The sequence below is a fragment of the Dreissena polymorpha genome, chromosome 10, assembly GCF_020536995.1.
Source record: "Dreissena polymorpha isolate Duluth1 chromosome 10, UMN_Dpol_1.0, whole genome shotgun sequence".
NCBI classification, from domain to species: domain Eukaryota; kingdom Metazoa; phylum Mollusca; class Bivalvia; order Myida; family Dreissenidae; genus Dreissena; species Dreissena polymorpha.
The window spans coordinates 73563611-73578291 of record NC_068364.1 but is presented as its reverse complement, the minus strand read 5'-3'; the positions used below and the strand labels follow the sequence as shown (position 1 = coordinate 73578291).

At 32.6% G+C, this 14681-nt stretch overlaps 1 protein-coding gene across 2 annotated transcripts; it reads right to left on the bottom strand.

Moving 5' to 3' along the window:
• Positions 1-730: 730 nt before the first annotated feature.
• On the bottom strand, positions 731-8569 carry LOC127848117 (uncharacterized). 2 transcript variants are annotated; one of them, XM_052380413.1, is made up of 3 exons: positions 8465-8569; positions 1698-1893; positions 731-1408 (listed from the first exon to the last, which is right to left on the bottom strand). In XM_052380413.1, exons 2-3 carry the CDS (start codon positions 1829-1831, stop codon positions 1165-1167), a joined length of 378 nt encoding a protein of 125 aa, XP_052236373.1. In that variant the 5' UTR covers positions 1832-1893; positions 8465-8569; the 3' UTR covers positions 731-1164. The 2 variants fall into 2 exon arrangements, with proteins under 2 accessions (XP_052236373.1, XP_052236374.1); XM_052380414.1 differs by lacking the exon at positions 8465-8569 and adding an exon at positions 4904-5016.
• Positions 8570-14681: the final 6112 nt, after the last annotated feature.

Genomic DNA, 14681 nt, shown 5'->3' with positions numbered 1-14681 from the left:
TTTTGCTTTTTGATGTAAGTAAACGTAAGGGTATTTTCTTTGATGAATAAACTTTGTCTTTGTTATTTTATCGAATAAAGTCTAATCAGTAAGAATGACCCGTTCGCACCAAGTGTTTCAAGGTTTAATAGAATTTTGACGGATTATCTTGTGGTGGGTCACACACTACAGGATGTGAAGGTTAGATAGACGCCATCAAAATCTGCAGCGTCCATAAAAAGATAAGGCGAGTATACTTTTTTTGATCATGTATGTTTAGAACGACTCTGTGTGTAAATCTACATGAACATGTATGTTGACATCGACATCATTTTGTCAGGAGCAATCGCCGCATTTTTTTCAAGACTATTTTGCGTTCCAGAACCAATACATTTATATCACTACGCATGGTTACATTCGTTAGATTTTAAGCGATTTTAAGAATGTATTAAACTTATTATTAAGGTTATTAGATATATTTATGTTAAATGTTACGTTGAAAAAAATCAAATGGGACAAATAGAATACTGGGATTAGCGTTGAATACAGAGAAGTTTATGTTGCTCGGCTCGAACACCGAAAGCGCTCGCCAAGGCTCGCGCTGCTAGCGTTCTAAGCCTCGCATCATACCGTAGCATAACATAATTACAAAGTCAGTATTACCATTAACACTGTTAATTTATCTTAACTAACGTTAATCACTGAGTTCCATTATATTTTTAATGATATGTACATGTAATATGTGCACCAACAATCGAACAATATGGTTTGCATGTGTATGTAATACTGATCAAAAGGCAAACAAAATGGACGAATGCACACGTGGGTACTATATCACAGATCAAATAACAAACCAATGTTAAGAACATATCATAAGAGCTAACTAACCGACTTATATATCACTTTAACATAGTTCTTTGCTTCTATCCTCAGGGGACTCTTTCATGATATGGAACAATAAAGGTCATTTGATCAGCATAAACTAAGCTGATGTTTGCGTGACTGAATTCCATTTAAGAAAAACTATTTCCCCTTTAGCGCATCCATAATTAACAGAACATTGTTTTATGACAATATCGCCATCGTATTAGGGCAACGATATATACTCCGTTGAAATGCCACCTAAATACTTGTTTAAACCCAAGCCGATATTCATCGTCTGTCGTCTGCCCGTTTTTTTCTTTGCTAAAGATCAACCTTTGTGTCATCATTTACCGGAGAACATTGAGCATTTGTCCATCGCCCATTGAAATGCATAGGGTTGACCAAGCATAGTTGTGCTTCCAAAGGGCGTTTGTCGTCAACATCGTTCTCGACCAGGTACGTCCTATACTTTGCCTTCACGAGGTTCAGTATCACGCGCCGCTCGCGCACGCGCTCCCTTGTCTCCAGCACGTCTGCTTTACGGCGGTACCGCATTCGGTTCCGTCTATATAATGGAAACAATACATGAGGTAGAGGTATTCGTAGTGTTGAATGAATTGAATGTTTGCCTTATTTATTATGCAGGGTTTTATGTAGGTCACGCGTTAACAAAACCAATTTATTTTTGTAAAACATATATTGCCTAAAATGCAGCTAAGCTTTCAATATGTGCAATGGATTAGATTATTTGCGATTTTTCCAAAACTTCTGAATATGCTTCTTCATCTTGAACCCTGATCTTCTTAACACGAAAGAGCATATGCAATTATATGAATCATTAACGGTCGTCTTACCTGTGATAGCACCAGAAGTTCACGGCAAGGAATGAGATGCAAACGACTGCAAGCGTTACATACGGTAACCACAGCAAAGAGGAAGACACGTGCGTGGAGGAGGTTGATGACGTCACATTGCCCTCTGTCGTCATTTACGTCAATATATATCAATGATGAACCCTCAGAGGTTGTCCTTCATATGAGTTTGGAAAGTCTGTTAAACAAACACAATCTGATACACGTTTCAAAACGTTCGAGGCAATCAAAAATATTCTACAAACGGTTAAAAGTATACATGCAATTTGGAAAGATTTATATTAAATTTTAGCTAGTTTGATTAAAATTAAATTTTAGCTATTTTAAAAATAAACCAACGATGTGAATACACAGAATTAAAAGTACACGTGATGATTTTAATCCACTCGACGTCAAATAAAATATTACTCATTTCATCAACCCTCGTTGAATATTCATTGATATGATACCAAATTTAAACCGATGTTATCAAAACAGTAAGTTTTTTTTCATGAATTACACTGCATTGATGATATATTGGCGACTCACTTAAATTTAAAATGAGCCGGAATCGTTGTAAAAGAAGTAGGCGGGCACTTACCCCGACTTTTAACATTTCTGTTTTTTTTTCTCGCGATCAATGTATTTTCGATACGCTTTTTAAAATAATTCATCTTGCTTAGCGGTAAATGCCGTTATGAAAATTATAATCAATAGATCATATAATTATTTAAGTAGTGCTTAATGATGCACTGACCGCACTTTTCGTCACCTTTGTTATCAAGGAATATAATAAAGTATTTGTGTTTTCATGACAATTCAATAACGTAAGTACAACTTTTACAAAGTTTATGGGTACAAGAACTATATTAACTTATGCTTTGCTTTTTAATTTGATTATGTGGACCATATAATTGACTTTTAAAATAATAATGTTCTTAGTTTGACCAGACACATTACTTATTCCAACATCGTGTCGACCATCTGCTGGCTAGCAAGATGTAAACATTTTCGAAATGATTGTTTTCGTAAGAAGTACGTAATATTTGCAATTCCGCTCATTAATAACATCAAAGAACCGACCTTCAATATTCTGAGCAAACTTTAGTAACCGTGGCTCTTATATTAATTGTTCAAACTTTTTATTTTAAATATCGATTCTTACGAATTACCAACAGGTTAAAACCATTTGTATTTGAAAAGTTAAATAGTTGTGGGAATGTTTGAATGGCACTAACATTATTTAATTTAATAATAACTGCATGATTCTTTGCAACATTTTATGTTGCAAATTCATATCTGAAATAAACAATAGTTTATTGTACATTTAAAATACGAACCGGCTGTTGTTTGCATGGAAATCAGTATGGTTTTGAATTAAGATCGCATTTAACAAACGCATCATAATACAATTATATTTTGATTATCATCAGTAATTAAATCTTATAGTTGCTACGGACAACACAACCACCATGACATTTCGTTACCCTATGGAGATTATTCTATCTGAATTATGGAATTCTGTCAAGAACTGAATAAGGTGATCTAAATAAGCACGACATCGTCCAAAAGCGTATGAGCGAAAACAATCAAACCGGCAATGATACGTTATGTTTGTAAACAAATATCATCTTTAATATACAACCGAATCACACATGTGAATGTTTAATATGATTCGCCGTTAATTGGTAATTGGCTTTTATGATTGCATTCATTCACATTGATTAAAGCAAGCAAAAAAAGTTGTCCAAGTTAACCATCTAGTAAACTTTTTTGTTCAGATATCCGCATGTTCATTCATACTTAGATTGCTATTCAGCTTTTCAGATTTACGGTCACTTGATTCGTTTCAAAACAGGTAGTTCTTTAACGTAGAACATTTTAAAACAGGTAGTTCTTTAACGTAGAACATTTTAAAACAGATAGTTCTTTAACGTAGAACATTTTAAAAACAAAACTGGTCAAAGATTGTAAATGTGCAGCGTGGTATTACAAATTTGAAAGTTCTAAGGCGATGACCACATTTTCAAACATGTTTATGTTAATTGTATGTATTGTTTTGAATTGTATTTGCAGTATGGCATCTGTCTTATATAAAAGACTAGCCGACAGAATTATCCTGGCAATCTTTGTGGAGTGTCATCATCCATATACATTCATCAGAGTTTGAGCTTGGCATAGAAGATGTAGATTCAATGCATTAAATGTATTTATTGAAATATGTTTATTATGACCATTTTTAAACCATATTTTAAAATATACTTTAGAAATTGTAATTATCTTACTTTTGTTAAGTACACTATATCGAACTTTATATATTGGACATGTATATTGAATATTAAGTATTAACTTTATAATATTGATGAGAATGTTTTCAATTTGGTCGCCCCATGTTGAGCCTCGCCAATAAAGCTCGAAACTCGCCTTATACGAGAAAAAGGCGGCCAATGTGGAAAAACACGGCCAATACCGTAAAAGATCGGCCAATTCGAGATTCAGCAAATTCATCATAAACCAGGAAAAACTCGTCCTTATATTAGAATCTAAAATGTCCACAATTTTGGACGCCATTTTGAAGTTGTTTGCTTAGTTACTGTTTTGGTGCAATAGTTTAAATCTTGAAAAAATATAATATTGCATATTACCGAAAGACTCGCGACAACAATTAGTTGTTTCATACCATTACTGGCTACAGCAATTTTCACAGTTATCAATTATGCACAAAAATCCACATAATTACGCGCATGCGTCGATGTAGTTGACAGTTTCGCACGCGGAATAAATTTAGCACGAATAGTCCGCTCTCTTATCCGCTTCAGCATTTGAAATTTGCATGGGAATATAAACGAGAAAAAGTTGTATTTAACAGAAATTTTGCTATTTTTCAAAACTTTATTTATTAGCAAAAATCTGTTATTCGAAAGTGTAATTCAAGCTTTTCTTGCTGAATAATAATATAAAGTTAATTAATAAAATTGTCATTAATTAGTTGAATTCATATTGACTTTGTTTTTGAGCTTCAGACAGCCGTATTGTCATTCTGCCTGCGGCCTCAGGCCAATACGGATGTCTTCTGTTTAATTACTAAGCCAATATGAATTCAACTAATTAATAACATTAAAATATAACGATTTCGTTCAAATGCTCAAGCTACTTTAAGGCTTGTATGTAAGTTGTATTATAATTGTATTAGAAATAAGAGTACATACCGTGTTCGAAAAAACTAATCCGCAATATGTTTCTTTCATTTCAGTATATTACGGTGTTAAAAAAATATTGGTATTCAATGAAACAAATCCATAGCTACAAGACGAATCGACCGCAATGCTCTTGATTACTGCTTCCCGGTTAAAACGTATTAATGAAGTCCCTAATATGGCGACACATTATTCCAATATCTACTCCTTCTGCGCGATAAGACGTTTTCCGATAACAGCGGCTAATTTTGGACACAATATTCAATAAAGTATGGTCGAATTTCATAAGAATTGGTAAAACCTTAATATTGTTGCGAACATTATATAGAAAAATGGTGTTCAAGTTAATATCTTACTGACAGCGGGCATTGTTTTTGTATTACAACTTCACATATGCGTTTATAAGTGTTTAAGTCCGAATGTCTTTAAAGAGACGTTTGTATAAAAATTGGAAATAAATTTACTGTGTAGCGCTGAATGCAATATTATTGATAAAATGAAATGTAAACTATTTGCATTTATAAAACTCACCATTGCTGTAAGTTCACTCGTGGAATCAATGACAAACTAATAGCGAACCATTTTACGCTTATATATGCATCCTTAAGACTATCTATCAATGTTTGTCTAGCAACATTAGCGCACCATTAACAATTTATCAATGTGTTCTTACGGTCCGAAACATTTCAAAGAAGCCGTTTCAAGTTCCTCGAAAAGTTCGATTAATGACAATTCAATGAGTAGGAAAAAGGAATAAAACTAAACTAATTGCTCATATCAAACGTTCAACATGCATGCAACAATTAGCTTGATGTAATCACAAACACAGATTGTATTAATTATTGATATTTGACATAAGATTTCCGTATTCCAAGCACGTATTTGCGTTATGCAATAAATATCAATAAGTAAATGCTATACAGTTGATAGCAGTTACTAGAGATTTTATTTCGGTTTAATAAGGTATTGGCTTTATTTTTATTTTTTAAAACGGTAGATAATTAATTTACAATTGTTTAGCAAATATTCTTTTCAAATACTTTACAACTGTTAAATGGTGGTTTTGGGATATAAGTTTTAATACAGTCACGTCAATGATAACGATTCTAAGTTTGACAAGATACGCTTTTTTTAGTTCATTCAAAGCTTAACATTTGCGACTATCTTTTGTCTGTAAGATGTTGGCAGTAATAAAGAGTTCCTGACGTAAGAAACAATCAATAATTGCAAAGAATCTACGCTACATAGCATCAATTTTCCTTCGACATTGATTCATTCTGCAAACTAAGATAACCGTGGGAGTTAGAGAAATTGTTTACATAAGGTATGGGCTCAATGCACGTAAAACCCACATGTCACCGTCATACATATTTAAAATTAAGTGTACATTTGAAAAGGATTTACACATTTTAAACATAGCCGCCCCAAATATATCAACTACAACATCATAGAAAATTCCGATATGGGACCCTTTTATTGTTAAATTTACATTCGTATTAAGTCTACTATTAGATTACAATCGACTCAAGTTACATGTTATCGCCACGTTGTTTACGATGTCATTTTACACTCCATTTGCAAATAAGGACAAAACAAAATGGCAGTGTAATATCCCTGGCGAATTTATCTCTCTACAATATGTGGTCTCTCTGAAACATGCGTTTCATTCAAAGAAACACCTATGACTGGCAGTAGAAAATTATGTAAATTGACAAAATATTGTCAAAAAGCTTACGAAATAAAACAACAAATCTCAAAACAAAATTGTTTGTATTTGTGATGTATTACAGTTAAATCTCAATGATGGTGTAAATTACAAAATCAAGCCAGGTAACTTCTTTTTAAAACAATTTTATATTAAAATTGTGTCGCTGTTATGTAAACTTAATGATAAAGTCAAGCAATATCTATTTGACAAAATATTATCAAAATATCAAAATGTGGCCAATAAAACTTCCAACTTGTACGCATCTTTATTAGTGTTTTATACTTCATTCTATTGTGTATTTAACATACATCATATATGGATAACACTTTAAATACAGAATTAATTCGTGTAATGATATTGTTTATTGTGAACAAGGGATGTTTTTGAAAATGATATTTTAAAGTACGTGTTATTATTGATATAAGATCATATTTTATGGAAAATAGTAAGATATATTTTGAATAGTTGAGTATTGCTATTGTTATTAATATGAATGGAATAGGATGGTTAAAACAACTGTTTATAATGAAGTAATATCAAAAATACTTGTAGTTCAGGAAAAAAAGCCAAACAGTAAGCCCTTTAAAACAAGACATTGACTGAAGTTACGCCATTTTGTTAGACTTACTAAGATGACAGTCTAAAACGTTTGAAATAAATCAATTGCAATATATGTTGTTTATAGTATGTTTTTTCCTCGGCCGAGTTTTGTTTATTCTAATGCAATTAAATTCTTATCTGTACACAACAATAACATATTAATTTTCGACTAACTTAATGCAACATTAAATATTGGTTAACCATCTTTCGAATGAAGTGCATGGAAACTTTAAAAAGCATAGCCATATTGTTGGACATCTGAACATATCGAACTATTCATATAGGTCTATAAACCGAGTGTAGGTAATTACAGTGGAATGTTATATCTACATTAAGCTAACTAACAAATGTCATATTTTAGATTAAACCAAAAGGAGCTGTTTAGTTGTAGTAAGTAGGAACTGTTTAGTGGTATTCACTAGGAACTGTTTAGTTGTATTCACAATGAGCTGTTAAGTTGTATTCACCATGAGCTGTTAAGTTGTATTCACATCGTTGTCTGGGCTGATTACTCACAGTTCTATTATAATGCTTAAAATAACAGAATTTGGAGGATGATAAAATAATAAAAGAACTCTGTATAATTATTGTGTGCGATCTTGTTTTTTGTTAAGGAAAGGTTTTTAATATATGTTAAAATTACTGCTTTGTAGAAGAATCGCAGAATAGCGATGTATATTAAATATAAATATCACGGACAATAACACAGCCAAAGGAAAAAAACATCTATAAATAGGGACATCACACACATAACAAAAATACGGTTTATTCCATTTTGACAATAACACAATATATTTTATGAAAGTTTGCATATTATTATAACTTAAGACAGAGCTGTTGTCTATTTGAACAATTTAAATGTGTAACTTGAATAATAATTGTTTAGACATCGGCGCGTAAAAGAGCTACATATATACTTACATTATATAATTATATACCATTGAAAATGTTTGAAAAAATAAATGTTAAAAACCTTGCTATTAAATGTATTGAATCCGATGTATGATAAGCAACTATGCTAGTTGTATTAATTTCACTCATTACAACTCTTGGCTGTCCTAATAATCATGTAAATACGTAACCAGAATTTAAGAGGTCCATGACAAGACACGTATCATTTATCTGTGTATATTTAGATTATTATTTTATTTACATACTTTCATAAATGGTATTAATATAATTCAATATTTAGAAAGTTGCATCTTTCTGCTCAGTTTTACAGTTATACAAAGCAGTCAAGAAACATTCCCGATATCAGTACATACCGTTTCTGCTAAAACTAATCCCCAATCTGTGACAACTGTCTTGTTCATTTTAGTACCATACCAGTATTTCTTATAACAAAGCAATGGCTACACGTCGAATCAACAGTAAACCGTTAAATGCCACCCGGTGCCTCTTGAAGAAAACTATAATAAAGTCCCTACCACGGCGACAAATAATTCCAATATCTTTTCCTATAGGATTTTCGATACCAGCGGTTTTTTAACGGATACATGTTATAAACAATTTATGTTCATACTCCATACAGCTTTTTCAGGACTATATTGATTGTCGAATATAAATGGAGAAGTCATGTTCGAGTGACCTAAAAAAAAACATCGTGATTTTATTCCGATGTAAATTGCCGGAACGTGCGGTGTTTAATGATAACTTCCGTGGTTCTAATCCTTGGAGTATAACCGAATTAACTGAGGTAATAAGAGTGCAATGAAAATATTGTCTCAAGTCAGGCAATAATTAACATCTCAATTAAAACGTACTCTGGAGGAAACCCGCATTAAATTCCCCATTCTGTTATTTAGTGAAATTAAACAAAAGCAAATTCAATAAAGAACATAACAAACAAGACACAACAATTTTTTTTCTTACTAGATTAAAGTGACATGGGCATCTAACAGTATATAGGTCTCTATCGCAACCGTTGTCTATTTTTGGTGTTTTCACTTCATATACACTTATATTTGTTAATGCAGCATCAAAATACTAAAACAATATCCTGGAAAGAGAAAAATAATCCATTTGAATATCAACCGTACTTTCGTTTCGACAACTGACGACAGAAATTATTTGATGTACGATATAAGTCTAAATGTAGTTTTCATGCAGATTCGTTCATACGACACAAAGACACAATTTTGTTTTAAGGATCATTTCGGCTTAAGAGGACTGGGTGAGTCATGTAAAATATTGAAAATAATATATATTTTTTATAAACAACTGGTAGCATGATGAGTTGTGGATCATGGTCAGTTACCACATTTTAACTAATTCTTTTGACCTGCTAGTTCTTTTCAGCTCAATTAAACAGTGAAAAATGCCCATAATATCACTTTAAAAACACTGTATACAATTACACACTTTCACACGCACGACATTTGTCATTCCTTTTATTAGAAAAGTACAGACGTGAGAGATCAACTGTTAAATTTCCTTGACCCTTCATAGTACGTTTTCCACAGACAAACCATAAAAGGCAATAAGTAACAATATGCTTTTATCAGAAATTAAATCGCATATTAGTTCTAGACATCTGATGCCTGTACAATCCTCAAGTTAATAACACTTTGACAACAAGTATTTACGTTAATAAAAATAATAAAATAGAAAAGCACTCTATAAGTACACCATCAACTTAATTGCTGATGATACAATTTCTAAGACTAAAGAGTCTGGTGAAATAGTGAAATATTGCGAGTTTGATATGAGTTCCGTGTAACCGTGATACGTATATGTTAATAACTTTGTTCGTTTGAAACGCTATAAGAATGTTAAGGGGTGTTGCGCCAGTTTATTTAACCGATGATATATTTATAGCAACACCGATGATGCTATTATCACAACTCAGTATTTTTGTTATCAGTATCATCAGAAATGACCGAGTTGGTTCATAATACAATTGTCAGTGGTTCGATCCCAGGCGGGGTTAACTTTTTTTTTTACTTTTTTTTTCTTTCTTTAATTTCATACTTGTTTTATACTGGAGCTCTTTAGTCCTGTTGCTTACATTTATTAATTTAAAGCATTTTAACACAAACGTCAAAACATGCCGAAATCTATGAACATGTGAGTTATCAATGATTAAGGTCGTGTTTGATACTGTACGGTATTATGTGTGTGATTAAATATTGTTTTTTATTAATGTCTTTTGGTAAGCTGTTGTGATCCCAGTCAAGATTGTAAACAATTTCAAATGTTTATGCATATTTCTGACAATCTATGTAACGGTACTTGGGTGTTGTCTTATTGCTGTTTTTTAATGAAATATGACGTTCAGACGGTAGGGATAATTAAAACAAAAAATCTCTGTTAAAAGTGCGGTGACTCCCCTTTTTTATTTGTGTTTTATGGTGACAATACGTAGATGAACATATTTGAGCAGTTTCGAAGAATTCTATAAGAGGTAGAATTTTTTTAAATTCCATTTATGTGGTTAAAATAGTAAAAAATGATGCTTTTTGGGTGACATAAAAATTTAAAAAAAATTCTTAAAATTTAACTTGTGTACTACATTTTATTGGTAGTGTGTGGTTTAATTAAATGGTATAAAATTATGATGTATCTTAGCTTTAATAATATCAACATGTTGCCAATTTCATAGGTTATTAATTATTTTTACGCAATTAGAGATTTTTCAATTTTATTGAAAAAGTACATGTTATATAATGGTGAATAAACCAAAAACAAGGCCGGTGACCCTATGTTTTTATTTCATTTTTCATATAGTATTTGTATGTTTATCTTAAATATAAATTTTTGACAAAATCTATTTGGTGGAAAAAAATCAGCAAAACTGCAGCAACACCCCTTAATCATCTCCTTTGTCTAATTGAAATACGTAAGTTGTTGTTTGTTCTTTAAATCACACACGTATAAAGTAATGTAATTACATAATATGTATTTGTATTATACAAATGAATAATAATTTAAATTATAAAGTCATAAAAGATACGTGCATGGTATAAGCAGACATTTACTCAGTAGTGCTGAATAGTGTTAATTTGCGTAAATGGCACATGGGTACAATGCGCATTTATTATCCCCACGCTTTTTGAAAAGCGTGTGGATATTGTGGTTATCTCCGCCGTCTGTCTGTCCGTCTGTCTGTAAGTCCGTCCGTCCATGCCACGATTATCTCCTACACTATTAGCACTAGAACCTTGAAACTTACACACATAGTAGCTATGAGCATATGTGCGACGGTGCACTATTCGGAATTTTGATCTAACACCTGGGTCAAAAGTTATAAGGGGTTGGGGTGGGGCCGGGTCAGATATTTTTACTCATTTTTGTTAGGTTATTTTACTATAATTTCTTCATTTCTACACCGATTGTCTTCAAATTAATACTGAACCTCTCTTATGACAATACGGTCAATCTCAACTATGCATGGCCCCATTACCAACCCTGGGGCGCCCCGCCCACATAGTCCACGCCCATCCAAAATTGCTTTTTACTATAATTTCTTCATTTCTACACCGATTCACTTCAAATTGATACTGAACCTCTCTTATGACAATACGGTAAACCTCAGCTATGCATGGCCCCATAACCAGCCCTGGGGCGCCCCGCCCACATAGGCCACGCACACCCAAAATTGCTTTTTACTATAATTTCTTCATTTCTACACCGATTCACTTCAAATTGATACTGAACCTCTCTTATGACAATACGCTTAATCTCAACTATGCATGGCCCCATTACCAGCTCTGGGGCGCCCCGCCCACATAGGCCACGCACACCCAAAATTGCCTTTTATTATAATTTCTTCATTTCTACACCGATTCACTTCAAATTGATACTGAACCTCTCTTATGACAATACAGTCAATCTCAACTATGCATGGCCCCATAACCAACGCTGGGGCGCCCCGCCCACATAGGCCACGCACACCCATAATTGCCTTTTACTATAATTTCTTTATTTCTACACCGATTCACTTCTAATTGATACTGAACTTCTCTTTTGACAATACGGTCAATCTCAACTATGCATGGCCCCATTACCAACCCTGGGGCGCCCCTGGGTCAAACATGTGGCGTGCGAATACGCGTCGGCCTCTGCCGCGCCATTTCTAGTTATAAATTGACGCTTTAGAACAACACAATAATGTATTTCCACTAACACAAAATATTTCAAATTTCTATTTTATGCTATTTCTTCAGGTAATATTGAATAATTGAAAGATAATTTATTTTCGAATAAAGCAACACTGTTTAAAAACCATCAAAAACACAACCTGGATAACCGAAACAACGAGCGTCCGCAAAAGAGAGGTCGATCGGTATAGTGGAAACAAACAAAAACAACATTTTTATCGCCTGACTTAAAATACATTTAGCATCGGATAGTTCTCAAGACATTTCGTAACACATTACAGCTTATTTACTATTGTTGCAAGTTACCTCATGGGGCAATTGAGAGCCTGATAACGAACCATTTATTTCCGTACATACCATCGAAAATAATTTAGAGCATTCATTAATGATTCCTGAGCGACATACGCGCACTGAGATCAATGTTTCAATTAAGTCTTAAATGTCAGAATCCTTTTAGTTATGTTCAAACCAAATAGCCGTTTAACATGCCCGATACCAGTGGGCTTGATTTACGTACTGTTTTATGAGATTCGTGTTGTAACCGGTACAACTGTTCCTTTTGAATGAATTGGTTTTGAATTATTATGCTGTTGAAATTCCAAATGATATATTCGTTTTGTTGATTTCCCAAAGTAGTTCCTTAGTTTTATTTGCTGTATTTATTGTTATTTGTTCCTTTGTTCTACACAAATTGCATTTAATTGCTTCAAGTAAATGACCTTTAATGATCAAAACATGATCTCTATTCGATGTGACTGGAGTTTTATATTATTTATGTTTGGAAAATCGATACACATCTAACTGATGAGCGATGATACAAACGATTCGTATCAGTAATATAATCTGGCAAATAAATCAGAAACATGAGTTTTTGAGCCGACGAAAATGGTTATGTAGGTTATTTAATATTAAAGACCACCCGCCAATGCCACACAACAAAATATAACTACGGTATACGAATAAGAAACATTAATCCGGGTTTACAGGTGTACCGAACCTCACAATCGATCTATAGTAAGTGTTCAGTCATTTGTTTTAAGCAACTGACCAATCGTCATATCAAGACACACCACACCACAAAAGTGTAACCTAATAAGAAACTATAGTCACGTTTTAAAAGTTGCCTGAACATATAATTTAAACCATAGTATATTCTACAGAATATTCAAATGAAATAAAGTGTCTTCGTATATCTATAGAAAACTTCATTCATAATCAATAAGCTAATTATAATATAGTTAAAAGTAGAAACTGTGATTTTGAAATTACCTATTACAAAAACTATATGTTCCTCCACTTAAAAGTTGTCAAACCACTTCGATAAAATGTAAACGCCAACATCCGTTTTTATGCGCGTATGTTTTACTTGTTTTACATATATAGCCTTATTTATTAGGTGTTCATTTATTCATGCATTAGTATATCCGTTCGCATTTAGTTGAGTAACTAGGCATTGGAAGCTGCCGTTTTAGCAGGATGCTATTTGAGGACAGTTGTGTACTTGTTTGATTGATACTACAACTTCACAAAGGTATGGAAACAAAATCTCCAACGTCAGCTGAATGGGGATAGTAAATAAAGACCACCAACGCAATTGTTGTTCTTTTATCCCTGATGGTTAACATTGGATGTCGTTAGTAAGATCACGAACGGCTCGCTTTGTAAAACATTTCTGAACATCATAACTGAGAGATGAAATGGACAAGCAGATTTTTAGAAGCTCTTCCTTTCTTATAACATTTGCCTGACATGGACACAAGATGTATATTAATTCAAAATCATTCATTTTGTTTGAAACCCAGACTGTCCTCTTGATACGTTTGTTTCTTATTGTGTATCGTGTGGAAATTGTAAATTCAATTCCTAGACAGACATTTTATAAATGATTACTTGGCGTCATAAACAAACCATTAACAATACATACTACGACGTTTTCCCACAGGTAATGTATTGGTCAGTCTAAAACAGCGATTGGACTAGCGTTAGTATACAAGAGTTTAAAAAATAAATAAAAATATAAATGGCTTGCGGTTAAGTATGCTTTTAGAACTACGATGATGTGATTAGTTTTAGTTTAAATATGTTCAACTTTTTTGGAAACGACACAGACTTATCATCGTTATGATAATTCCATTCTATAACTTATAATTATGTCTTACAAAATGATTAAAAAGCATATCCACAATTATTTAAAACAATTGTCTTTTAACGATCAACTTTGTTTATATTTTTTTTTTATAATTTCATTCCAATTGATTGCTTGTTTTATTCTGAATAATGATTATAACCTCCAGAAAAAGCTCTCAACTATCTTAAAACTTGTCAGGCTTTTTCAGAAAGATTGTTAAAAAATAACAGTTGACATATTTTTGAAGTGGATACG